The 26,782-nt window shown below is 41.5% G+C and overlaps 1 protein-coding gene across 3 annotated transcripts; it reads left to right on the top strand.

Annotated features, from left to right (window-relative positions):
• Positions 1-508: 508 nt before the first annotated feature.
• On the top strand, positions 509-26,781 carry p2rx5 (purinergic receptor P2X, ligand-gated ion channel, 5). 3 transcript variants are annotated; one of them, XM_029627667.2, is made up of 13 exons: positions 509-747; positions 11,999-12,149; positions 14,128-14,199; positions 14,809-14,884; positions 15,220-15,304; positions 15,720-15,800; positions 16,518-16,659; positions 23,071-23,204; positions 23,401-23,494; positions 23,589-23,654; positions 25,394-25,476; positions 25,597-25,818; positions 25,903-26,781. In XM_029627667.2, exons 1-13 carry the CDS (start codon positions 524-526, stop codon positions 25,913-25,915), a joined length of 1,443 nt encoding a protein of 480 aa, XP_029483527.2. In that variant the 5' UTR covers positions 509-523; the 3' UTR covers positions 25,916-26,781. The 3 variants fall into 3 exon arrangements, with proteins under 3 accessions (XP_029483527.2, XP_029483528.2, XP_064863398.1); XM_029627668.2 differs by lacking the exon at positions 15,720-15,800; XM_065007326.1 differs by having other exon boundaries at positions 25,597-26,781.
• Position 26,782: the final 1 nt, after the last annotated feature.

Raw genomic sequence — 26,782 nt, 5'->3', positions numbered from 1 at the left:
CCAGACTGGGCCAGCCCTATCCTGGCCCACATTTCAATCCAAGGTGTGAGGAAATAACTCTCACAACCCCACTCCACTCTAACCAGTGTCGGGTAACCTACCCAGGATCTATTTTTACTTTCGCTCTTATTAGCTACTCCATTAAAAAATGTATTTTACCAGCCCAGACCAGCAGAGTGCTGCTCTTGTTAATATTTGATAGCTTGTACGAATTAATGTTGTTTTAGTCTATACCTAGAGATATTCTAAATGCTTATTGACAGAAATAAAGTGCATTAAAACAGCACTCTTTTAGTGATGAAGTCTAGAGATAGTAGTGGGTGAGGGTCATGTTTGAGATAGGCAGTCATGAAATATATTCATTCCTAGAATAACCTGTTAATGTTAGCTGATCTGAGATCAGACCTAGGAATTATAATTATAAATTATTTTTGCAGAAAAAGCAGAAACTTAAACAGCTTTCATGGTAGGTTATCCTAGGGCTAGGTCATTGGAATGGCAGTAGCCTCTTATAAATTGACTAATGATAGCCCATGCAATTGCCACTGACTTCAGTGCTGTCATTCTCACACGCGCAGTCACCCGGCTGTCGAAGTCTGGTGACAGGAATATGGGCGAATTGACTTGGAGAATCTTTTTCCTCGGTTTCCTTAATTTTAAAACAGAAAAATATGTCATCGCTGAAAACAGAAAATTGGGAATCTCATTTAGAGTTTTTCAGATCTGTGTGCTGCTATACGTGATCGGGTGAGGTGCATGTTTTAGTGTATTGTATTGCATGCTCGCGACGTAAAAATCATGTATTAAAAGTGTCAATCATTATTTAGATACAAAGTCGTAACTACAGTAGATTTAATTGTACATTTTGGGTGTCTTTGAGGTCGTCCAAACTGTCATCATGAAACATAGGACTAAGGAGTAAAAATGTTTTGATTGAACTTTTTACAATGATAGCCTACACCGGACAGAGCTGGGCCAAATGTGCGCCGCCCTATGGGACTCCCAATCACGGCCGGTTGTGATACAGCATGGATTCGAACCAGGGTGTCTGTAGTGACGACTCTAGCACTGAGATGCAGTGGCTTTGACCGCTGCGCCGCTGACTGACGATTTTGAAGCTGTACTTTTCATAGTCATGGCAAGCGTTCTGTAAGAGCTATTGAAGCTCGATATAGAAAAAAAAAAGAAAAAAAAAGGAAAACAACTTTCAATAGAAAAACCTGTGGTTTTTTGTCGTCTCCCCCCCAATTCAGAATATATCATGTTCATAGTCATGGTAAGAGCTATTGAAAATTGAAAGCAAAAAAAATAAAAATAAAAAGGTGTCGATTTTTGTCCATCCTCCCCATTTAGAATACAAAGTGTGTAAGAGCTATTGAAGATTGAATGCTACAAGCTCGTGTCACACCTGTATTTGGGGAGTTTCTCCCATTCTTCTCTGCAGACGCTCTCAAGCTCTGTCGAGTTGGATGGGGAGTGTTGCTATACAGTTATTTTCAGGTCTCTCTAGAGATGTTTGATTGAGTTCAAGTCTGGGCTCCGGCTGGGCCACTCAAGGACATTCAGAGACTTGTCTTGAAGCCACTCCTGTGTTATCTTGGCTGTGTGCTTAGGGTCGTTGTCCTGTTGGAAGGTGAACCATCGCCCCAGTCTGAGGTCCTGAGCGCTCTGGAGCAGGTTTTCATCAAGGATCTCTCTGTACTTTGCTCTGTTCATCTTTCCCTTGATCCTGACTAGTCTCTCAGTCCCTGCTGCTGAAAAACATCCCCACAGCATGATGCTGCCACCACCATGGCATTCAGTCCAAATAGTTCAATCTTGGTTTCATTAGACCAGAGAATCTTGTTTCTCATGGTCGGAGAGTCTTTTACGTGACTTTTGGCAAACTCCAAGAGGGCTGTCATGTTACTGAGGAGTGGCTTCCGTCTGGCCACACTACCATAAAGGCCAGATTGGTGCAGCGATGGTTGTTCTTCTGGAAAGTTCTCCCATCTCCACAGAGGAAGTCTGGAGCTCTGACAGATTGACGAACGGGTTCTTGGTCACCTCCCTGACCAAGGCCCTTCTCCCCCCATTGCTCAGTTTGGCCGGGCGGCCAGCTCTAGGAAGAGTCTTGGTGGTTCCAAACTTCTTCCATTTAAGAATGATGGAGGCCACTGAGTTCTTGGGGACCTTCAATGCTGCAGAAATGTTTTGGTACCTTTCCCAAAATCGGTGCCTCAACACAATCCTGTCTCGGAGCTCTACGGGCAATTCCTTCGACCTCATGGCTTGGTTTTTGCTCTGATATGCACTGTCAACGGTGGGACCTTATATAGACAGGTGTGTGCCTTTCCAAATCATGTCCAATTAGTTTTTTATTTGTAATAAATGTAACCTTTATTTAACTTTTTATTTCATCAATTTTATAATAAGGCTGTAACATAACAAAATGTGGGAAAGTGAAAGGGTCTGAATACATTCCGGATGCACTGTATGTTCATTGATACAATTTTATACAAATATCAAAATAATTGCAATTTGGGTAAATGGAAATAGTTCATAGTAAGGATGAGGTATTTTCTGCATATCCATTGTTCTTTCAAAGGCCAACCCTACCATTGGATTGCTTGGCTAAAAAGCATTTTTGTTTCATGTCATCTGACCATAGCACCGCCTGGAGTTTGCAAAATGACATTGGCACAGTGCCGATTTTAGCATGTCAGCAAAGCCACTACACAACACAACACTAAACAATACAGGAATTGTACTATAACGGTGACAAACGGTGCCCACAAACAGTTAGGCCCTACATAAAGCTGTCCCAACAGCAGAGCTTTCTATTCAGCACCATGGAGTAAATCCTTACCACCGCCACACCTGGCTGTCAGCAGAGCCTTATCTGGCAGTGAAACAGTTCATTCAGCCTCATTTCTAAAAGCATCCAAGATGGTGTAGCAGTCAGACGTCTTTTGTCTTCGTCTTGTCATGTCCCGTGTATAAATCTTTTTATATATTTTTTCTTCGCTTATATTTTTTTATATTTTTCTTAACCTCAACTTCAACATACTCTTCTGCAATCCGCCTCACCCAATGTGGTATGGATCTGCTATTTTCTTTACTTCAGAACCGGAAACCCCAACAGAAGCTGGCCAGCTAACTAGCTACTAGCTACTAGTCAGTTAACAACTGCTAGCGGACATCAGCTAACCTTTAGCCTAGACAACTCTTGCCAGTCTACACAGCGCGATTCAAACCAGAGTATATCAGACTTATTTTTCTCCATATCTCCGGATTCCTACCGCAAGCTCTGAACCTTTTCACCTGGATCCTCACAGCTAGCTAGCTGCTATCTGAGTGTAAACACATGGCTAACGTCTCTGTCCCGAAGCAAGCACCAATTAGCCTGGAGCTAGCCTATGCTACCGACGTAATCTGCTCGAGGGGTTTTTTCAACAGGCACCCCAATCGCGACATCCCCTGAATAGCCCATCTGCTAGCCTGATAGCCGTGGACCAGCTGTCTAGAGCATATCGGACTGTTAGCTCAAGAGGCCCATCGGACAATTTCTTGGGCCACTATACTTATTTTGCCAATTGGCCTGGACCCTTTTACTACACGGAGCCCTGCTGATCCATCTCGGCTGGTCTGCTGACGTAACTGCATGAGGGGGCTACAACAGACTTCTTTCATCGCAACGTCCCTCTAAGGCCCTTCTGCTAGCTTGCTATCCCTGGCCTGCTAGCTGTCTGAATCGCCGTGTCTCCAGCCTGCTTAGCTACTCACTGGACCATAATGATCACTCGGCTACGCATGGTTTGTGATTATTGTCTTATTTCACCGTGGAGCCTCTAGCCCTGCTCAGTATGCCTTAGCTAACCCTTTAGTTCCACCCCCCACACATGCGGTGACCTCACCTGGTTTAAATTATGTTTCTAGAGACAATATCTCTCTCATCGTCACTCAATGCCTAGGTTTACCTCTACTGTATTCACATCCTACCATACCTTTGTCTGTACATTACGCCTTGAAACTATTCTACCGTGCCCAGAAACCTGCTCCTTTTACTCTCTGTTCCGAACGTACTAGACAACCAGTTCTTATAGCCTTTAGCCGTACCCTTATCCTACTCCTCCTCTGTTCCTCTGGTGATGTAGAAGTTATTCCAGGCCCTGCAGTGCCTAGCTCCACTCCCATTCCCCAGGCGCTCTCATTTGTTGACTTCTGTAACCGTAAAAGCCTTGGTTTCATGCATGTTAACATCAGAAGCCTCCTGCCTAAGTGTGTTTTATTCACTGCTTTAGCACACTCTGCCAACCCAGATGTCCTAGCCATGTCTGAATCCTGGCTTAGGAAGACCAAAAACCCTGACATTTCCATCCCTAACTACAACATTTTCCAACAAGATAGAACTGCCAAAGGGGGCGGAGTTGCAATCTACTGCAGAGATAGCCTGCAGAGTTCTGTCTTACTATCCAGGTCTTTGCCCAAACAATTTTACAAATCCATCTTTCCAGAAACAAGTCCTTCAATGTTGCCGCTTGCTATAGACCACCTTCTGCCCCACCATATGTGAATTGATTGCCCCCCATCTATCTTCAGAGCTCGTGCTGTTAGGTGACCTAAACTGGGACACCCTTAACACTGCTCTTAAATGCAAGTAAAACTAAATGCATGCTCTTCAACCGATTGCTGCCCGCACCTGCCCGCCTGTCCAGCATCACTACTCTGGATGGTTCTGACTTAGAATATGTGGACAATTACAAATACCTAGGTGTCTGGTTAGACTCCTGGTTAGACTCCTTCCAGACTCACATTAAGCATCTCCAATCCAAAATTAAATCTAGAATCGGATTCCTATTTCGCAACAAAGCATCCTTCACTCATGCTGCCAAACATACCCTCGTAAAACGGACTATCCTACCGATCCTTGACTTTGGCGATGTAATTTACAAAATAGCTTCCAACACTCTACTCAGCAATTGGATGCAGTCTATCACAGTGCCATCCGTTTTGTCACCAAAGCCCCATATACTACCCACCACTGTGACCTGTATGCTCTCGTTGGCTGGCCCTCGCTTCAGATTCGTCGCCAAACCCATTGGCTCCAGGTCACCTATAAGACTTTGCTCTGTAAAGCCCCGCCTTATCTCAGCTCACTGGTCACCATAGCAGCACCCACCCGTAGCACATGCTCCAGCAGGTATATTTCACTGGTCACCCCCAAAGCCAATTCCTCCTTTGGCCACCTTTCTTTCCAGTTCTGTGCTGCCAATGACTGGAACGAACTGCAAAAATCACTGAAGCTGGAGACTCATATCTCCCTCACTAACTTTAAGCATCAGCTGTCAGAGCAGCTCACAGATCACTGCACCTGTACATAGCCCATCTGTAAATTGCCCTTCCAACTACCTCATCCCCATACTGTTATTTATTTATTTTGCTCCTTTGCACCCCAGCATCTCTACTTGCACATTCATCTTCTGCACATCTATCACCCCAGTGTTTAATTGCTTTATTGTCATTATTTCGACACTATGGCCTATTTATTGCCTTTACCTCCCTTATCCTACCTCATTTGCACACACTGTATATAGACTTTTAAATGTTTAATTAATTAATTATTATTAATATAATTTGTATTTATTTTTCTATTGTATTATTAACTGTATGTTTGTTTATTCCATGTGTAACTCTGTGTTGCTGTTTGTGTCTCACTGCTTTTTTTTTCGCAGTTGTAAATGAGAACTTATTCTCAACTAGTCTACCTGGTTAAATAAAGGTGAAATAAAAACATGTATTTTTATTTTTACTGCCTTTTTAAAAAACATAGCTGATATTGGTGACTTACTTTAACCAATGTGGTTTCTACTGACAATTTAGATGTACAAACTATGGCATAATGGAATGATGAGCAGGCAATTCGTAATTTCGATTAAGACATTAATGAGCAAGCTAAGATGGACACAGTCAATATAACTATTTGTTCAGCACTTTTCAAATGTACAGCGACAGAATTCATAACTTTGGGCTGTTCTGACAGTACTCTCCCTGTACACCAAGTAGGAACCATAGGATAAATAAGGGGGGCATATAAGCAGACAATGAAAGCTCTTACAATATTCAATGATGTAATTTCTTTAAAACAGGCTATAGGCTACATGTGCACCACCAAGTCAGAACAGTAGGCTAAGTTATGTGGGGGAAAGGGACCAAGTTATTAGGGTGAGGCACATGGGAAACTTACTATACAACATACACTTAGTATTACTTTCTTAGCTACAGTATACATATCTCCCTGGCATATTACATAATTTATGCAGCAGCGTACAAGATGTTTTTGAAATCACCTTGTTGTGCTGTGCTCACTTGAACAGGAAGGTGGCGCGGCGGTCTTTCTGTGGGCAAATTTTGTCATCAAACTTTGTCATCAAAGTCTGGCATTATTTGGATTTATGGTGCTTTCAAGACAACTGGGAAATCGAGAAAAAAAAACAAGGTTGAATCATGACGTCAGTGATCTCCAGAAAGAGGCTAGAGTTCCCGACTTGGAACTCCGAGTTGGATTACTGTTCAAAACGTATTTTCCCTTTCGGAGCTCTTTTTTTTTCGAGTTCCCAGTTGTCTTGAACTCACTGAAGTCTGAGATTTCCAATTTCAGAGTTTCCAGTTGTTTTGAGCACGGCAGAAGTCATGCTGGATTGACAGCATAGCCGATGTATTCAACATTTTCTGGCCCATGGTGTTGAATGTGAATGTTTATCCTTTTAAGCTTGGAAAAGAGACCCCAGACTTGGACCACACACCCTCTCTACTGAATAGCAGGCTAGTGATTGCTTTGCAACACTTGCAGTTAGCCACCGATTCCTTCCTAACCACTCATTGTTGAATTAGCGATTTCAAACTTGTTGTGTAATGTTTATGTCCAATGGCCGATGAGTATGTTTAATCTATAATTTCTCTTTATATGACAAGGTTTGAAAAGGATTTGCCGGTAGATTATCGACTTGATTCATGACGATGACTGCTTGTCTAGCTTGCTAGCTAAGATTGTGAAAGTATGATGTTGACATGTCCAATCAAAGCTACGGTAGATATAACGTGATTTGACATAATTTTATCTGTGGCCATTGACCTTGAGCCTTCTTGGATGGGCACTTCTAATGTAAATCTATGGCAGCACCCAAGGGGCTTGAATTTTCGAGCTCTACCCGTAGATTTTGCCGTGAACATTATCAACCCCTATGCTCTGTATTTTCTGCTGGCTGCCCCACCACTACAGAAAGCATTGAGCTAGGATGAAACACCTGCATTTTGGAGCTGCCTTACAAAAAGAGACCATGTTTGTATGCAGCTTTATTGACTCAAATTAGTTTATTACATTGTTTGCAAACAGATTAGTTCTATTTTGCTAAACATGTGGGGCTCAAAACTCCCTAAATGACGGGTTGCCACTGCATTGGCACTTTGATTTTAATTTTACCTTTATTTAACCAGGCAAGTCAGTTAAGAACACATTCTTATTTTCAATGACGGCCTGGGAACAGTGGGTTAATTGCCTGTTCAGGGGTAGAACGACAGATTTGTACCTTGTCAGCTCGGGGGTTTGAACTCGCAACCTTCCGGTTACTAGTCCAACGCTCTAACCACTAGGCTACGCTGCCGCTGCTGATTGGAACCGGTGCTATGGTCATGTGACACGAATATCGAGCTCTTTGGCCACGCTTATCAGTGGTGGGTTTTTGCACACACCAGAAATCCCCCCCCAAAATGTTAATTGACCACAAAAAAATCAATATTTTGCAATGGCCATCTCAGTCTCCCCAGCCAGCACATTTGGATCTTTGGAAGTTGTCAGAAGGTCCATTTTTGGTTTCCCATTGGTTCTGGTAAAACCGGTAAACCGGTAAAACTCAACGTTTTTTAAACGTAAGTGAAAAATACACCTCTTCTGGGAATGTACATCTTTAGGTAGCAGGGAGGTTCTGAGAATGTTTTACTATGATTCACTGAAAGTTTTCCTGGGATGCTTAGGTTAACTGTTTTGAACAGATAGGACACATGAATTTGCTCCATGGCATTAGTCCACTGCACCACCAGGATGGAGCAAGCATGCTCTTTTTTTTAACTCATACAAAGCTGTTCATTTCAGTCTATTCAAATGGAAACTTCAAAAGGAAACAATCACTCATTAAGATCAAGTGTGGCCAATTAGTGTTTGTTTTTTTACATGTATTTTTAAGGAACTCAGTCTGGCTTTCAACAGACTCTTGAAAGTTGTAATAGTAGATTGCACTTGGTGCAATTTAGAAATTGGGTAGTGCATCATCAGTTTTCCTCATGTAATGTCAGTCATTGCATACCAGATCATCTAGTCCATGTCAGCTAACATTTTTTAAGTGGGTTTTTTAGCCCATAGATTTTGTTGTAGTGTTTGAGTCACTCAAATATCCCATGAATACACGTTAGACATGGTAAAATGTATAGAATTAAAAATTGTCTCTGCCCCAATAACAAAATGTGTAGAATTGCAGGAAATAAACTTTAAATCTGATGATTCACAATTCTGAATGGGGGGGCTGAGTGAAAAAGTTTGAGAACCCCTGAGATAGAGAGTTTTGTTGACTCTTTTAGCAGTTGATGTTATTCTTTAATAACACAGACCCCAAAGCAAAATAGGGGAGGAAAATAGGTTTATTCAAATAGGACAAATCATGATTGGAAGTAGATGGTCGTTCTCCCCTGTCCTCAGTGATGCTCTCCAGTGATCCTTTTAAAATGTTTTATTTAACCTTTATTTGACCAGGAAAAGCCCATTGAGACCCAGAGTCTCTTTTTCAAGGGAGACCTGGCCAAGAAGGCAGCAACAATCAATACTGTTACGAATCCCTTTTGGCCCGACAGTCTAGGGGGGATGGTAATGAGACCCGTAACATAACTCATGCAAATTATTATTGTGACAAAGTAAAAGTGTGCACGAAATAACCACGACAACAGAAATCTACCGTCAAACTCTAGGTTTATTTATAAACACACGGTAATGGGGGGAGCAGGAAAAGGGGCTGAGCTGGACCCAAGGAAAGAAACAATAAGTATTCAAAAACACCCCTAAGCTAGACTAGCCTACTTTAACAACAGCTAACTAACTAACCAAAAATACAGTGGGTGGTCCGCCCAGTTCTAACTAGTGTATTTAACAAAGTTCACCTACGGGTAGTGTATGCCCATGGGCGACTTGTCTTGGTTTCCCCCTTTTCCCACCAGCAACACACAAACACCATAACCAAAAACAATACTCACAGGTGATGACAAAGTGCTATGGAGGTGCTTTAAACAAAAGAGAGGTTAAGACACAAAGCGAGAGTGAAACACAGAGACCTACAGACATGGCATTTACAGAGAGATTGAGCTCTAGATCAAACAAATGATGGGGTTTTTAAACCATGGGGAAGGAACTGTGATAGGATAGGAAGTAGGAGGTGTGTCTTCTGATTGATGATTGATTGGGGAGTGATGGTTTTCACCTGTGAGGGGAGAAGGAGAGAAAAGAAACACACACAGGATACACACACACACAGGATAACTGTATCCGTAACAAATACATTACAGAATTAAAACATACAACAATACAATACAACAACATGATCCAGCCTAAATAAAACATTTACACTCCTCTGTAACAGTCTCCCATCAATATTTTAAATTAATTCAGTGGCACTAACATATCTAGATGAAGCATGGATTGTAGATTATTCCATGCGTTTGGTGCACAAGAAGGCAGTCTTGTCTAATACTGTGAATGTCCTGGGGACTTTAAGTAGCAACCACCTAGCAGTCCGGGTATGGTAACTGCTGGTGGTGAAGGAGACCAGACTACACAGGTAAAGAGGGAGTTTACCCAAAAGGGCTTTGTAGATGAACACATATAAATGTATCTTTCTGCGCATATAAATATAAAATGGTCCAACCTACCATTTGGTACAATGTGCAATGGTGGATGAGGGACTTGGTATTTGTAATAAAGCACAAGGATGCATGAAGAAGACAGAGGAGGCTCATGCATTTACAACAAGTCACCATAATCAATTACAGAGAGAAAAGTGGCCTGAAAAAGCTTATTTCTAGCCATTCTCTCCTGTGGTTCTTTCCTGTGATTATCTCCACAGAACAAAGGGACAGGATCTAGTTTTATAACCCAGACCTAGCCTGTGGTTGACCAATTAGAAGTCAGTGCGACTGGGCCAATGGCCGTGCAGTGCGACTGGGCCAATGGCCAAATTACAAGTATCCTATTTCAGGCTCACTGTGTAGACAAATTCCTCCTATGTCTCTGACCCATTAAAAAATAATTCCCTATTGCAGAAAAAACACTATTTCCATTGATCGTTAATTCTATTGACTTCTCATCCTTGTGACCTCTCGTACTCTGTCTCTGCGTTGTGTATTTATCTTTAAAAGACTCTTATAACGCTGAGAAAGGGGGATACCTAGTCAGTTGTCCAACTGAATGTATTCAACTGAAATGTGTTTTCCACATTTAACCCAACCACTCTGAATCAGAGAGGTGCGGGGGGCTGCCTTAATCAACATCCACATCTTCGGCGCCTGGGGAACACTGGGTTAACTGCCTTGCCCAGGGGCAGAATGACAGATTTTTACCTTGTCAGCTCAGGGATTCAGTCCAGCATCCTTCCGGTTACTGGCCCAATGCTCTAGCCACTAGGCTAGAACAGAATGTTTATGTTTTTAAATAACATTCTTAGGATGTTCTTTGAACGTTACTAATGTTTTATTGTGGTTTTTATGGAACATTTTCATAATGTTCTGAGAACTTGACTTTAAATAGAACCATGAGGAAACCTGCAGAAAAGGTTATGCGGAAGTACTGAAATTCCCACAGAAGAACATTGTTTCTTAATGTTCTGGGAACGTGACTTTAAATAGCACCATGAGGAAACCTGCGGAAAACATCACCTACTGGGCACAGATGTCAATTCATCGTCTATTTCACATTGGTACAATGTAATTTCATTGAAATTACGTGGATGTAACATTGATTGAATGAGTGTGTTCCCAGCAGGTATGCCTCAGTGCTGAAATCCCCACATTGTTTCTTAACGTTCTCAGAATATTTGGAGAAAATTACTTTAAATAGAACCATTAGGAAACCTACAGAAAACGGTATGCTGAAGTACTGAAATTCCCACAGAAGAACGTTGTTTCTTAACATTCTCTGAATGTTCTGAGAACATGACTTTAAATAGAACCATGAGGAAACCTACAGAAAATCTTATGCTAAAGTAATGAAATTGTGGAAAGCTTGTATGCAAAATAACCCTGGGACAACCACGATCTGGCCATGCTCTAAGAAACATATGGTTTCAGAATGTTATGGACTAACTGGGTCTGGACTTGAACCCCATTGTGTTTGAATTGAAGAGGACAGTCCATAAGGCTTAAGTGCAGATGAAGTATTTCAAGGATCTGGAAATATTCTGTATGGAGGAATGGTCTAAGACCCCTCCCAATGTGTTTTCTAATCTCATAAAACATTTTAGAAAAAGGCTCCGTGTCGTTATCCTCGCAAGGGCCCTGCTGGAGTATTTAAAACAGGGATACTATCTTTTTGAGACTTCTTTTATATTATTTGTTAAACAAATTCCTTTTCTCTGAACAATTGTATTAGTATAAAATAATATATTTATATATATTTTTTTTATCATACAATATAGACTGTGTTATAGAGTGCACTTGACATTTCTATGTCTTATGACTCAGCATATGAATGAAAGCTTTAATATATCCAGGGCACTAGGCCCAAACTGTAATTTGTTCAAAGTTTGTTCAAATTACCATCAATGTAATTTCTATATGCGACTGACAACGGCTCAACATTTTCAAATGTGACCGAGTTAGAACGATTTTAAAATATATATTTTTTAAAGTTGAGGCTTAGACTAAATGTAAGAAATCAACCAATCAATCAATCAATCAATAACCGGTGCATTTAAATTCTCAGGTGGGTCTTAGTGTATAAGAAGGGGTATCAATCGAGGGAAGAGACCGTCCAGAGCTCTGTCATCACCAAGCTGAAAGGAGTGGTCATGACCAACAGCACAGAATCTGGACTTTACCTATGGGGGGCTGAGGATTATGTCATACCTCCAACGGTGAGATCCGGGAACTTTTGGGGAGATTTTATGTACACAGGTAAAGCTGGCGCAGTACACAGCTTTACTGCTAGATGATTCATTTAAGTCTATTTGAGTTGAAGCTGAAGCTCATCAGTGATACAGCAAGTCATTGATTGTATATTTCAAGTACAATGAGTCACATTTTTATGGGGTCTTAACTCACTTTCATCAGTATTCAATCACACCAAAATAGTTTTTTAAACAACATGACACCTCATGCAGATTTATATCACATCAATAGAGACAGTATATCTGACCATGCCATGAGAATAGAGACAGTATATCTGACCATGCCATGAGAATAGAGACAGTATATCTGACCATGCCATGAGAATAGAGACAGTATATCTGACCATGCCATGACAATAGAGACAGTATATCTGACCATGCCATGAGAATAGAGACAGTATATCTGACCATGCCATGACAATAGAGACAGTATATCTGACCATGCCATGAGAATAGAGACAGTATATCTGACCATGCCATGAGAATAGAGACAGTATATCTGACCATGCCATGAGAATAGAGACAGTATATCTGACCATGCCATGAGAATAGAGACAGTATATCTGACCATGCCATGAGAATAGAGACAGTATATCTGACCATGCCATGACAATAGAGACAGTATATCTGACCATGCCATGAGAATAGAGACAGTATATCTGACCATGCCATGAGAATAGAGACAGTATATCTGACCATGCCATGAGAATAGAGACAGTATATCTGACCATGCCATGACAATAGAGACAGTATATCTGACCACGCCATGACAATAGAGACAGTATATCTGACCATGCCATGACAATAGAGACAGTATATCTGACCATGCCATGAGAATAGAGACAGTATATCTGACCTTGCCATGAGAATAGAGACAGTATATCTGACCATGCCATGAGAATAGAGACAGTATATCTGACCATGCCATGAGAATAGAGACAGTATATCTGACCATGCCATGAGAATAGAGACAGTATATCTGACCATGCCATGAGAATAGAGACAGTATATCTGACCATGCCATGAGAATAGAGACAGTATATCTGACCATGCCATGACAATAGAGACAGTATATCTGACCATGCCATGAGAATAGAGACAGTATATCTGACCATGCCATGAGAATAGAGACAGTATATCTGACCATGCCATGAGAATAGAGACAGTATATCTGACCATGCCATGACAATAGTACACTTTTACAAACACTGGCATAAGCATGTCTGTCAGCTATTTTGAACATACAGTTTTAGAATATGAGCTATTTTGAACATACAGTTTTAGAATATGAGCTATTTTGAACATACAGTTTTAGAATATGAGCTATTTTGAACATACAGTTTTAGAATATGAGCTATTTTGAACATACAGTTTTAGAATATGATACGTTGACATGTATTTAGAGTGCTCTTCAATTATTATTAAGAACACGTCTGATGTCTTTAAATAATGTGCATTTTGTAAGGTCATGGAAAAGGCAATGATTGGGGTCATTGGACATTAGACTTTGCAGGTCAAAGAGCAATAGGACAATCACACCTTTCGCTATATACTGTACATTTTTAACTATAAACTACTGAGTCTTTTTTCTCCTCAAGGGACAAACCATTTCATCTGTCCTGTTAAATAAAAGGGAGAGGGTTGTTCACCAAGTCTAATTGCTATAATTCTCTTAACCTTTAGCGACTCAGTGATAAACAGATTAAATAGAAAGGTCTGCTCTTGTCCACATGGTGAGCCCAGTCAGATCTCCTTCATTTTGTAAGGCTATATTAATATGGAGTGAGAAGCTGTGCTATTTACATTTAAGCTTGCGGCATTAAAAGCTTTGATAAATTAATATGTATTTAGGGCTTTGATTTTGTACAATTAATACACAGTCCCCTAACTAACCTGACCGAGAAAAGTATAGTGTCCAACATTTTAGCTTGTTGTTGATTTTCAGGGTGAACAAGTCTTCTTCATTGTTACAAACTACCTCGAGACCCCAAATCAGAGGCTTGGGTTCTGTGCTGAGGTGAGTGAAAGCAATATTGTATTACCGTAATCGAGACAAAAATCTTGTTAATTGACTTTATTTTGAAAGATCCCCCAATTCTGAGATAGAGATTGGATGACTGTGCAGCTGAGATAGGAATACTTTAATGATCCAATCAAACAAGGAAATTAAACTCTGCATTGATGATGCAAGTATTCTCACCATATATGGCAAAGTAAACAGAAAATCGACTGGTAATTTGGGGCGGATGTCAGAATCCAAACTGCTTATAGCAGGTAATTATGATGCCTTTAGTAGGCCCAACAGTTTTTTCCCCAGAGAGAGATGGCCTGACCTAGACCTTGCTTATTTGATATTATAGTAGGCTTTCGGTGCCGTTATGATGATTTTCAGAAAAGTTATGAAAATATATTAATTATATTTAAAATGATAAAAATGTTCATAGTATGAAGGTGGCACTGTTCACTGGTCCAATAACATTGTGTAAATAGCTTTAGCATTCAAATGATACTCCCTATTGTGTTCACCATGCTATTGTATGTTGCCGTCGTCTCTAGGCTCTTCAATACACAGCTTTGAATACAGGTTTGCATTTTCAACTACAGCAACGTGTCCTTTTTTCTCCAGAGCCCTAAGGTGCCAGATGGCCAATGTGTAAACAATGAGGATTGTGCCGAGGGTGAAGTAGTAATAGCTGGCAATGGTAAGGACTAATATGGTCAACTGGGGCAGTCTATCTCATTTCAATTTCAATTTCCAAGATAACATTTATTTACAGATTAACACTGGTTATGGTCACATTTCTCTTAAATGCACATTAACACTAATTTTTAGGAAGTGTATAAGAATCACCAGGGTTGGAATTGGACACATGTCTCTCTTAAAAAAATTCTTGATATTGACATTTAAAAATATATATTTTCCATGTTAAAATAATTCAACTCTGGGATCTCCTACGTGTTACCATTCCCCTTAATTTCCACCCAGAATATTATGTCTTTCCAGGATGTTGACAGGGATCTTTGCTTTTCCCTGCAGGGGTAAAGACTGGATTGTGTTTAAACTCTACAGGGACCTGTGAGATACATGGCTGGTGTCCCGTCGAGACGGTCCGGAAACCCTCGTGAGAATTCATCCTTTTTTGCTGTGAAAATAATGAAATGCTCACTTTTGCATTGACCCTCCACTAAAGATTGAGGATCTTAATTTGAGCCAATTTGCTACAGCAGGAATATAATCCTACAGTAACAGGACATGTGAATTATTATGTGGATTATAATTAATGGACATTTTTGTAGTGGTTGATACATTATTTTGTTAAGGCAAATCAAGTCTGAAATTTCAAAGTAGAAATGACAAACTTTAGAAGCCTTTTTAAAACTCAAATACCCTACAAGTTTGCATTTCTTGCTTTGGAGGAAAATTCTCAGCAACAAAAGATTAAGATCCTATGTACTTCAGCATGAAGTACCTTGTCCTGATTATCTACCATTAGGTAACAGTCACTCTGGATTAACACTTTTCCACTTAATTTCCAGGGAGGCTTTATTAAGCAAGGCAGAAAACTTCACAATTTACATCAAGAACTTTGTCAGGTTTCCGAAGTTTGAATTCTCCAAGTAAGTGGTTATGAGTGGTGCTAAGTGGTGCTTGTTCATACAGACCTCAAAGTAGTCCCTAGAGACTGTCTGTCTCTACAGACACAGTCAGTGTCAGTGACATAGATCAGTAAGTATGTGTGAGTTGGGCAGTGGGGGATACATGTCCTAGCACTGCTTTGAATAGCTATGAGGGTGCACAGTCCCTTCTATTTATATACCCCCAAAGCCGTATGTGTGTGTGTGTGTGTGTGTGTGTGTGTTGAGGTCATCTGAGACGTCCTTGACAGCAGAGCAGGCCCAGCCCTGAACAGGTGTTAGAACAGATCTGATTGGCTCACTGGGCTCTCATGCCAATAAGGCTGTTGTAGAAGGTTTAATCAGCTAGAACATTGGTATTGTCTTTCCAAGCCTAACCTGGAAATTACGTCAGACCTCTGCCAATTGATCATTTCAGTTGTAGATCTTTTGATTACGTTGTGTGTATTGAATGTAAAATGTCTAAACTATGAAGTAATTGATCTATAAAGTTACTTGATATGATATATAGCTCTGTGCTATTCCTTATCTAAATAAGGGTCAAAGAGAAAGCTTGTTATTTGAAGCTGATAAGATAACTTCACTGCTCAGTTTATTATGTTTTAGGCCTATGACCTTTAGACAAGGAAAGGTATGATACTGAACTACTAAGCACATAGCTAAACGCTACATGTCCTGTTCTGTCTTCTTTCCCCTCAGGTCAAATGTTCTGGACACCGGTAATGACTCCTATCTAAAGAGATGTTCCTATGACAACGTCCTCCAACCCTACTGCCCCATCTTTCGTCTGGGAGACCTGGTCAGCAGGACTGGACACGACTTTCAGGACATGGCTGTAGTGGTACAGATTTACAATCTTTTTGTTTTGAAATGTACACTTTATTTAACCAAGTAGTCACATTGAGGTTAGGTGACCTTTTTCCTTGGCAGAGCTGGCATAGAGGGGCAGCAATGTTGTATAAAAACAAAGGTTTATCAGCATACAGTACGTTGCTACCCAGGAAAGACACTCAATACAATGCATTAAACAGTCAGTAATCAGGGTTGGGTTTCTAGTTTAACAGTGCGTCCGAATGATGTTTTTCAGGCCTTCGTCATGCTATCCAAGCAGTGTGGGAGGGATGTAGGTCTCTCTTCCTTCAGTCCATTTCATAATGATGCTTGCTTTCAGGCAGTTAGGTAATTACCATTATTTTGATGACCTGTAATTAGACTTTTGCCATTTAGGCTCCCGTCATCAGGCATGAAATTGAAATGAATAACAACTATGGTTGCATAATAACAACATTATGAAACATAACAGTTGTTAGATCTCTATTAAGTGGCTTGACACAGAGCCCTGTATAACGTACCCTCACCTCAACTTCCCAGCAAGGTCAGGTTAGACATTTACAAGTAAATACTACCTCTGGTTGTTAGTGTAGCAGGACACCCAGCATAGAAGAAAACAATAGTTAACCAGAGCCATTCTTACCATATGTCAAATCAAATCAAATCAAATCTATTTGTCACATGCGTCGAATACAACAAGTGTAGACCTTACCGTGAAATGCGTAGTTATAAGCCCTTAACCAACAATGCAGTTCAAGAAGAGTTAAAGAAAATATTTACCAAATAAACTGAAGTAAAAAATAAAACACAAAAATAATACAAAGTAACACAATAACATAACAATAACGAGGCTATATACAGGGGTACCAGTACCGAGTCAGTGTGCGGGGGTACAGTTTAGTTGAGGTAATTTGTACATGTAGGTAGGGGTGAAGTGACTATGCATAGATAATAAACAGCGAGTAGCAGTAGTGTACAAAACAAATTGGGGGGTGTCAATGTAATAGTCCGGTGGCCATTTGATTAATTGTCAACAGTCTTATGGCTTGGGGTTAGAAGCTGTTAAGGAGCCTTTTGGTCCGAGACTTGGCACTCCGGTACCGCTTGCTGTACGGTAGCAGAGAAAACAGTCTATGATTTGGGTGACTGGAGTCTCTGACAATTTTATGGGCTTTCCTCTGACACCACCTATTACATAGGTCCTGGATGGCAGGAAGCTTGGCCCTAGTGATGTACTGGGCCGTACGCACGACCCTCTGTAGCGCCTTACGGTCAGATGCCGAGCAGTTGCCATACCAGGCGGGGATGCTCTCAATGGTGCAGCTGTAGAACTTTTTGAGGATCTGGGGACCCATGCCAAATCTTTTCAGTCTCCTGAAGGAGAAAAGGTTTTGTTGTGCCCTCTTCACGACTGTCTTAGTGTGTTTGGACCATGATAGTTCGTTGGTGATGTGGACACCAAGGAACTTGAAACTCTCGACCCGCTCCACTACAGCCCCTTTGATGTTATAATGGGGGCCTGTTCGGCCCGCCTTTTCCTGTGGTCCACGATCAGCTCCTTTGTCTTGCTCCCATTGAGGGAGAGGTTGTTGTCCTGGCACCACACTGACAGTTCTCTGACCACCTCCCTATAGGCTGTCTCATCGTTGTCGGTGATCAGGCCTACCGCTGTTGTGTCGTCAGAAAACTTAATGATAGTGTTTGAGTCGTGTTAGGCCACACAGTCGTGGGTGAACAGGGAGTACAAGAGTGGACTAAGTACAAACCCCTGAGGGGCCCCAGTGTTGAGGATCAGCATGGCATACGTGTTGTTGCCTACCCTTACCACCTGCGGGCGGCCCATCAGGAAGTCCAGGATTCAGTTGCAGAGAGAGGTGTTTAGTCCTAGGGTCCTTAGCTTAGTGATGAGCTTCGTGGGCACTACGGTGTTGAATGGTGAGCTGTAGTCAATGAACAGCATTCTCACATAGGTGTTCCTTCTGTCCAGGCGGGAAAGGGAAGTGTGGAGTGCGATTGAGATTGTGTCATCTATGGATTTGTTGGGGCAGTATGCGAATTTGAGTGGGTCTAGGGTATCCGGGAGGATGCTGTTGATGTTTATTTTAATAATCGGACACGATTGGTAGATTAACAAGAAGTTTGTCTTTCATTTGGTGTATTGCACTTGTGAATGTATGAAAGTGACATATTTCCGCTAGCGGAACCCCTAGCCATAAGAAGTTTTATAAGGGGCTTTGGTAACAAAACGGATGGCACTGTGATAGACTACATCCAGTTTGCTAAGTAGAGTATTGGAAGCTATTTTATAGATGATATCGCCGAAGTCGAGGATCGGTAGGAGAGTCAGTTTTACTAGGGTAAGTGTTGTATAGCATTGAAGCTCGTTTGGAGGTTAGATAAGACAGTGTCCAAAGAAGGGCCAGAAGTTTACAGAATGGTGTCGTCTGCGTAGAGGTGGATCAGGGAATTACTCGCCGCAAGAGCGACATCATGGATATATACAGAGAAGAGAGTCGGCCCGAGAATTGAACCCTGTGGCACCCCCATAGAGACTGCCAGAGGTCCGGACAACAGGCCCTCCGATTTGACACACTGAACTCTGTCTGCAAAGTAGTTGGTGAACCAAGCGAGGTAGTCATTTGACAAACCAAGGCTATTGAGTCTGCCGATAAGAATACGGTGATTGACAGAGTCAAAAGCCTTGGCCAGGTTGATGAAGACGGCTGCACAATACTGTCTTTTATCGATGGCGGTTATGATATCGTTTAGTACCTTGAACGTGCCTGAGGTGCACCCGTGACCAGCTCGGAAACCAGATTGCACAGCGGACAAGGTACTGTGGGATTCAAAATGGTCAGTGATCTGTTAACATTAACATGGCTTTCGAAGACTTTAGAAAGGCAGGTCAGGATGGATATAGGTCTATAACAATTTGAGTCTAGAGTGTCACCCCCTTTGAAGAGGGGAATGACCACGGCAGATTTCCAATCTTTAGGGATCTCGGATGATACGAAAGAGAGGTTGAACAGACTGGTAATAGGGGTTGCAACAATGGCAGCGGATCATTTTAGAAAGAGAGGGTCCAGATTGTCTAGCCCTGCTGATTTGTACGGGTCCAGGTTTTGCAGCTCTTTCAGAACATCTGCAATCTGGATTTGGGTGAAGGAAAAGCTGGGGAGGCTCGGGCAAGTAGCTGTTGGCCGGGGTTGGGGTAGCCAGAAGGAAAGCGTGGCCAGCCGTATAGAAAAGCTTATTGAAATCTTCGATTATCATGGATTTATCGGTGATGATCGTGTTACCTACCCTCAGTGCAGTGGGCAGCTGGGAGGAGGTGCTCTTGTTCTCCATGGACTTTACAGTGTCCCGGAACTTTTGGGAGTTAGAGCTACAGGATGCCCATTTCTGTTTGAAAAAGCTAGCCTTTGTTTTCCTGACTTCTTTGAACAGTTGCATATCGCGGGGACTATTCGATGCTATTGCAGTCCGCCACAGGATGTTTTTGTGCTGGTCAAGGGCAGTCAGGTCTGGAGTGAACCAAGGGCTATATGTGTTCTTAGTTCTACATTTTTTTAAAGGGGCATGCTTATTTAAGATTGTGAGGAAATTACTCTTAAAGAACGACGCATCCTCGACTGACTGGATGAGGTCAATATCCTTCCAGGATACCTGGGCCAGGTCGATTAGAAAGGCCTGCTCGCAGAAGTGTTTTAGGGAGCGTTTGACAGTGATGCGGGGTGGTTGTTTGACCACGGACCCAAAGCGGATGCAGGCAATGAGTCAGTGATTGCTGAGATTCTGGTTGAAAACAGCAGAAGTGTATTTGGAGGGAAAGTTGGTCAGGATGATATCTATGAGGGTGCCCATGTTTACGGATTTAGGGTTGTACTTGGTGGGTTCCTTGATAATTTGTGTGAGATTGAGGGCATCTAGTTTAGATTGTAGGACTGCCGGGGTGTTAAGCATATCCTAGTTTAGGTCACTTAACAGAACGAACTCTGAAGATAGATGAGGGGCAATCAATTCATATATGGTGTCCAGGGCGCAGCTGGGAGCTGAGGGGGGTCTATAAAAGGCGGCAACAGTGAGGGACTTAATTCTGGAGAGATTCATTTTTTAAATTAGAAGTTCGAACTGTTTGGGCATAGACCTAGAGAGTATGACAGAACTTTGTAAGCTATCTCTGCAGTAGATTGCAACTCCTCCCCCTTTGGCAGTTCCATCTTGATGGAAAATGTTGTAGTTGGGTATGGAAATCTCCAAATTGTTGGTGGCCTTCCTAAGCCAGGATCCAGACATGGCAAGGACATCAGAGTTGGCGGAGTGTGCTAAAGCAGTGAGTAAAACAAACTTAGGGAGGAGGCTTCTGATGTTAACATGCATGAAACCAAGGCCTTTTCGGTTACAGAAGTCAACAAATGAGAGTGCCTGGGGGCACGCAGGGCCTGGGTTAACCTCCACATCACCCGAGAAACAGAGGAGGAGTAGGAAGAGGGTACGGCTAAAGGCTATCAAAACTGTCCGTCAAGTGCGTTGGTGACAGAGAATTAAAGGAGCAGATTTCTGGGCGTGGTAGAATAGATTCAGGGCATAATGTGCAGACAGAGGTATGGTGGGGTGTGGGTACAGTGGAGGTAAGCCCAGGCACTGAGTGATGATAAGAGAGGTTGCATCTCTGGACATGCTGGTTATAATGGGTGAGGTCACCGCATGTGTGGGAGGTGGGACAAAGGAGGTATCTGAGGCATGTAGAGTGGGACTAGGGGCTCCGCAGTAAACTAAAACAATGATAACTATCCTAAACAACAGTATTCAAGGAATATTGACATTTGAGAGATTTAAAGCAATCACAGGTGTTGATTGGGGGAGTGAGCTAAGACATCAACGGGTAAGACAACAACAGCTAATCAGCTAAGACAACAACAACAGGTAAAATGGTGATGAATGGGCAGAGAGGGTAAGTTAACTACACACGGGGGCTGAGTTCAGGGCTAGGGCCGACAGATAACGGCGGGATGCCGTGTCGACAAAGGATCCGGTCCAGATGGCGAAAGAGGTATTGTAGTTGTAGTAATTTCGTTTGCTAGCCGGGAGATGCGCCTGGCTCGCGGCTAACTGGTGCTAGCTTCGGGGCAGGAGCGTTAGCCACTATAGCCACTCGGTAGCAGCTAGCTTGCAGCGATGATCCGATGCAAAGGTCCAGCGCTTACGGCAAGTATACGGTGGAGTAGTGGATTCTAGCCGTGTTGGGGGTAGAGTCCGGGAGATAACGGCTGAGTAGCCGGGTGATCACAGAGTAGGCCGGGAGGTGGGCCTGTCTCAGGGCTAGCTTCGGGGCTGTGTCACTCGGTGGCAGCTAGCTAGCTGTGATGATCAGGAGTAATGGTTCAGGGTTTACGGCAGGAATCTGGCATTGTAGTGGAGAAAAACAGTCCGAGGCTGGCAGGTATTATCCAGGCTAAAAAAACGGCTGGTGCCTGTGCAGAAGGTAATGGCCGCTAGCAGTGGCTAACAATGACTAAATAGCTAGTAGCTAATTTGCTGGTTAGCTTCTGATGGCTAGCTTCTGAAGGAGGTTCTGGCTATAAGGTCTTAAAAAAATAGCGGATCCGTGTCACATTGAGTGTGGCTGGTTACCGGAAGGTATATTTAATTTAAAAATGGAAAAGAGATTGAAAAATAAATTGAAATATTGATATATACAAAAAAAAGACGAAAAACACAAAAAGTAAATGAGAGGACGACAAACCACGTCATGATATTACAATCTCGGACCACAGTCCACTCACCTTCTCCCTGAGATTGGGTGACATTGTACCAAACGAGAGGGTCTGGAGGTTGAATCCTCAGCTCCTCACAGAACCAACATTCTGTGAATATCTTAAAGACCAAATTAAATTTTTCTTTGATACCAACGACAATACAGAGACTTCCCCAGCATTATTGTGGGAAACACTGAAGGCTTATCTGAGAGGCTGTATCATCTCCTTTCAGGCTGCCAGGAGTAGGCAAAATAGAGGAAAACTGGAAGAACTGGAGGGACAAATTCACTTACTGTATAGGGAGAATGCTAGCCATCCATCTATGGAGAAACAAAAAAAATTACCTCTTTAAAATTAGCTACCCTCTTTCTTTCTACATGTCCTTGTTTTGTATGTCGTGTTTTGTATTATTTGTTTTGCACCCACAACTCTGGGTCTTATTGTTCCTGTATGCTCTTTTATGTTTAGATAAGAATTGTATACCTGTCTTGTATACCTATACACCATGCTTTTGTGTATTTAATAAAAAATATTTGAAACAAGAAAGTACATCTTGAATAGCGCTGCAATAGAGTCATCCTCCATATTTAGAGCAACGCATATCTCTCTCTCTAACTCTCTCTCTCTGTCTCTCTATCTCTAACCCTCTCTCTTTCTCTCAGGGTGGGTCAGTTGGAATTCTGATTGAGTGGAACTGTGATTTGGATAAGGACTACTCACAGTGTAACCCAAAGTACAGCTTTACTCGTTTGGATATCAACTTAAACAGCACTGTCACGTCAGGCTACAACTTCAGGTACATCTTGACATGCATTAATAAGCAGATTGCACTTCAAGCAGATATAATAATCCATGCCCTCATTCTGAAAAGGTATTAGCTTCAACTAATAAGGCTTGAGCTCTCTCCAACTACTGCATTTAATCTCAGATCTATCTCTACCAGGCAGTTGTTGACATTTCTGTTCCAAGCAGCTGATTTGTTTGTTTTCCAGATATGCCCGGTATTACAAAGATGAAGCTGGAGAGAGCTTCCGGACTTTATATAAAGTCTATGGGATTCGCTTTGATATCATGGTGAATGGACGGGTATGAGAGTGATTCTTGCTACACTTACTTGAATGTGTTGATAGTATTCATATTACAGTCTGTCAGATCAAATGTTCTTTATTGTGTTTTTCAGGCTGGAAAATTCAACATCATTCCCACAGTAATAGCTATTGGGACTGGGTTCGCTATTATGGGCATGGTAAGCATTTTAATAGATTTGTGTATTCATTTGTTTCCAATAGACATACTGGTCCCCCAAAATATATTCCTCTGGGATTCTATGTCATGTAGCATGGGCAGATTGGATGTTATCAAATTATTTTGATATATCACCACAAGAGAGCGATCCCCTGTCATTGTTCAATGAAAGAGTAATCTTCTTAATTCCAAATCGATCTCTAGCTCATATCCCCTTGCTTAGGCACTCCTGTAGATCTGAAACAATAGGGTAGGCCTAAGCAATATGCAGTGTTGGGGAGTAATGAACTACGTGTAAATCAACTAGTAATTTAACTACATTTTGCAGTACCTTGGTGGTCGTTGAACTAAATCAAATATTGCCTATTATATTGACAAGATATTCGGTGACCGCTATAACAATAGAATAATCCTCAAAGATTGAAGTTATGCAGGAGGATGAGAGATCAGGTGGGACCATTCTAGCCGATGAGAGGGCAGATATGTGTGAACAACAGGCCATAGAGCTAGATAGAGGACTCATCTTTGTATCTGTGCAATTATAGCGTGACAGCATGGGCAGCGCCATTGAAGCTCCATTTTAAAGTAGTCAATTTTCTTCTTCATTGGCTGCTCGCTCCCAACTCATAGCAATCGCCACCCAGTTGTCTACTTTAAAATGGTGGAAGGCCTCAATAGCAATGTCCATGCTGAAATGGGTTATATCCATGATGTATTTCTATAACAGGCACAACTCCGATATAGTCGTTTTATCAAAGTTGCCGAAATGCCATGTGCCTGCCTTCACTTATATTAGTGCATTCGTAACAACCTAACCATTACGAAACTTATATTCAATCAAATGAGCCCCACGTAACAAATCAGCAATACATTTTTTTTGTTGACCAACTTCGACACTGACTTCCATAAAAAAAATGTTGACAGATTTTGGGCTGAGTAAAACCAATCGCTTCGCCTTTTCCTCTCTGACTAAATTCAAATCTAAGTAGTGTTTTCAGTAGTTAATTACTTTTGTTATTGGAACTACACACCAAAAAATGGGTGAAGTAAGGGAATCATTTCCTCTCGTTTTTGGCATTAGTCCTGCCTAATTCTCACTTGAGACATGTTTTTTTGTTTAATAGGCTAAATAACACATGTAAACAAAGTGATCTGTTCTTGCAATTTGTGGTCTATGAAATGTAAGATTTATATGAACATTTTTCACCAAGTAGTTTGGATGAAGTGAACTACTTTTAAAAATGAACTTAGTTAAGTAAACTATATTTATCTTAAGAGCTTTATTAAGGGATGTATTTCTTAAGTAGCTTTATTGTATCTTAACTTCATCCAGTGTGAAGTAATTTGTAGTTTATTATGTTGTTAAAATATACTTTCAGAGTAGCTTCCCCAACACTGGCAAGATGACTACATTTTCTTTTGCCTATCAAATTCTGTCAGACCTACAGGAGTACCTTGGGTGTATAGGGGTTCATTTGGGATTCAGAAACCCTCTGCCCCCTTGTATAAGATTTGAGTGCCCTATTTTAGTCATATTATTTATCAGAGAAGACAGCTCTTTGAAGTCTGCTGTTTACATTCACAGGATACTTAGTGTTTTTTTGTTTTTGCTATGGCCTAAGAAGTTACCTCAAGCCTTATGTTTTATTTATTTATTTATTTATTTATATCATACTGATTACTGTGATCTATTGTATGTCTTGACCTAAACCTGGGCTTTGTGTTTGTTTTTCGTTTCAGGGAAAATTTGTGTGCGATATGATATTCATCTACATGATGAGCACGAGTTCCTACTTCCGAGACAGGAAATTTGAGATTCTCAAGTAAGACACCATGACATGGTATTACTATTAAATACAGAATTTACACTTTGTATTTTAATCAATTAAAGTATGTATTTGAAGTCTGGGATTGCTTGCTCTGTAAAAACATCCCTTTAACAGGAAAGAACGGATTAAGAAGCACAAAGAGAGTGCGAAGACAGTGGTGAACCGAGACACAAGAAAACACAGGACACATGCTGGGGAACAACATGAGCTCACCACACTCTCTACGAAAAAAGAGGAGCAACCAGAGCCCGCCACTCAGGACACAGAGAAACAGGACCTTAAAACTGGGGAGAAAAAGGAGGTTCATATTCTCTCTCCGCGAACTGTGGGGCAACGGTATAATACTCACCCTCCACGACCACGACACTAACCAATTAATTCAGAGTGAGACACATTTTTATTTACCCTTTATTAACACAGGTTGGCCGATTGAGGTCAGAAGACTTGTTTTTCAAGGAAGACGTGAGACAAAGAAAGAGGTGCTGCTATCGTCAAGACGGCTAGACTGGGTCCTCTAGCAGGTGGAAAGGGAAACGAGAGTGGGTGAGGTGGTGATCCTGATGCCCACCCTCCTTCTTCTCTACCAGCGGAGGTTGCTGATGCTGACACTTGGCTTTGGTTTTCCAATGTCTCAAGAGTGATGTGTGTGCTGATTGGAAATGATGGTGACTGATAGGCTAGCAAAGAGAAATGGCAATGCTCTCCTCTCCTTACACTTTACTGGCGCAATGACAATGCAGACGCTCTACGTAGCGAGATATTTATCAAAGAGAAAAAGCACTATTGCATTTCTGTGGTATTATATTTGTTTAAGATGGAAGCATTATGCATCTGGTGTCAATTAGGCCATGCAATCATACCATGGTAGAGGCCTGAACTAGGTTATGCTGGCTGTGGTGTTTCTTCACACCTAAAGAGACAGCTTGTAGTATAATTAAATCCTTGTGAGTCATATTATGGAATTCCACATATCGTGAGATTAGGCCTACAATTGCTTTCTCACGTCATTGGAAAATACACTGGGTGTGAGGTTGTCTATCATAAATACTTTGCATTTAATGTGATTACTTGTAATTTCCATCATGTATTGACTGCACTTATTTGTGAAGGAACTGTTTTTCTGAGTGATTTGTGATGTTTTTTTTGTGCTTCCCATGACTGTGTTTTTGTATTTAAAAAAATATATATATTAGTGCATATCTATGTTGTACTATACAGGGCGCATTTGAAAAAGAGACCTAGATCTCAAAACGTCTTCCCTGTTAAAATAAAGGTCAAATAAAATATAAATGTCCTGTGA

This window comes from Oncorhynchus nerka, linkage group LG22 (assembly GCF_034236695.1).
Source record: "Oncorhynchus nerka isolate Pitt River linkage group LG22, Oner_Uvic_2.0, whole genome shotgun sequence".
Taxonomy (NCBI): Eukaryota; Metazoa; Chordata; class Actinopteri; order Salmoniformes; family Salmonidae; genus Oncorhynchus; species Oncorhynchus nerka.
Note: the sequence above shows the minus strand (reverse complement) of the source record. Positions and strands in the feature narration are given on the sequence as shown.

What these genes read in the sequence shown, in the direction of transcription:
- p2rx5 (XM_065007326.1), top strand. Translation starts at nt 524, where the DNA reads ATGATAGCCCATGCAATTGCCACTGACTTCAGTGCTGTCATTCTCACA. An exon ending in GAGACGGTCCGGAAACCCTC is followed by an intron (nt 15,305 to 15,719) that starts GTGAGAATTCAT and finishes CTTAATTTCCAG; the next exon opens with GGAGGCTTTATTAAGCAAGG. An exon ending in AGGAAATTTGAGATTCTCAA is followed by an intron (nt 25,477 to 25,596) that starts GTAAGACACCAT and finishes TCCCTTTAACAG; the next exon opens with GAAAGAACGGATTAAGAAGC.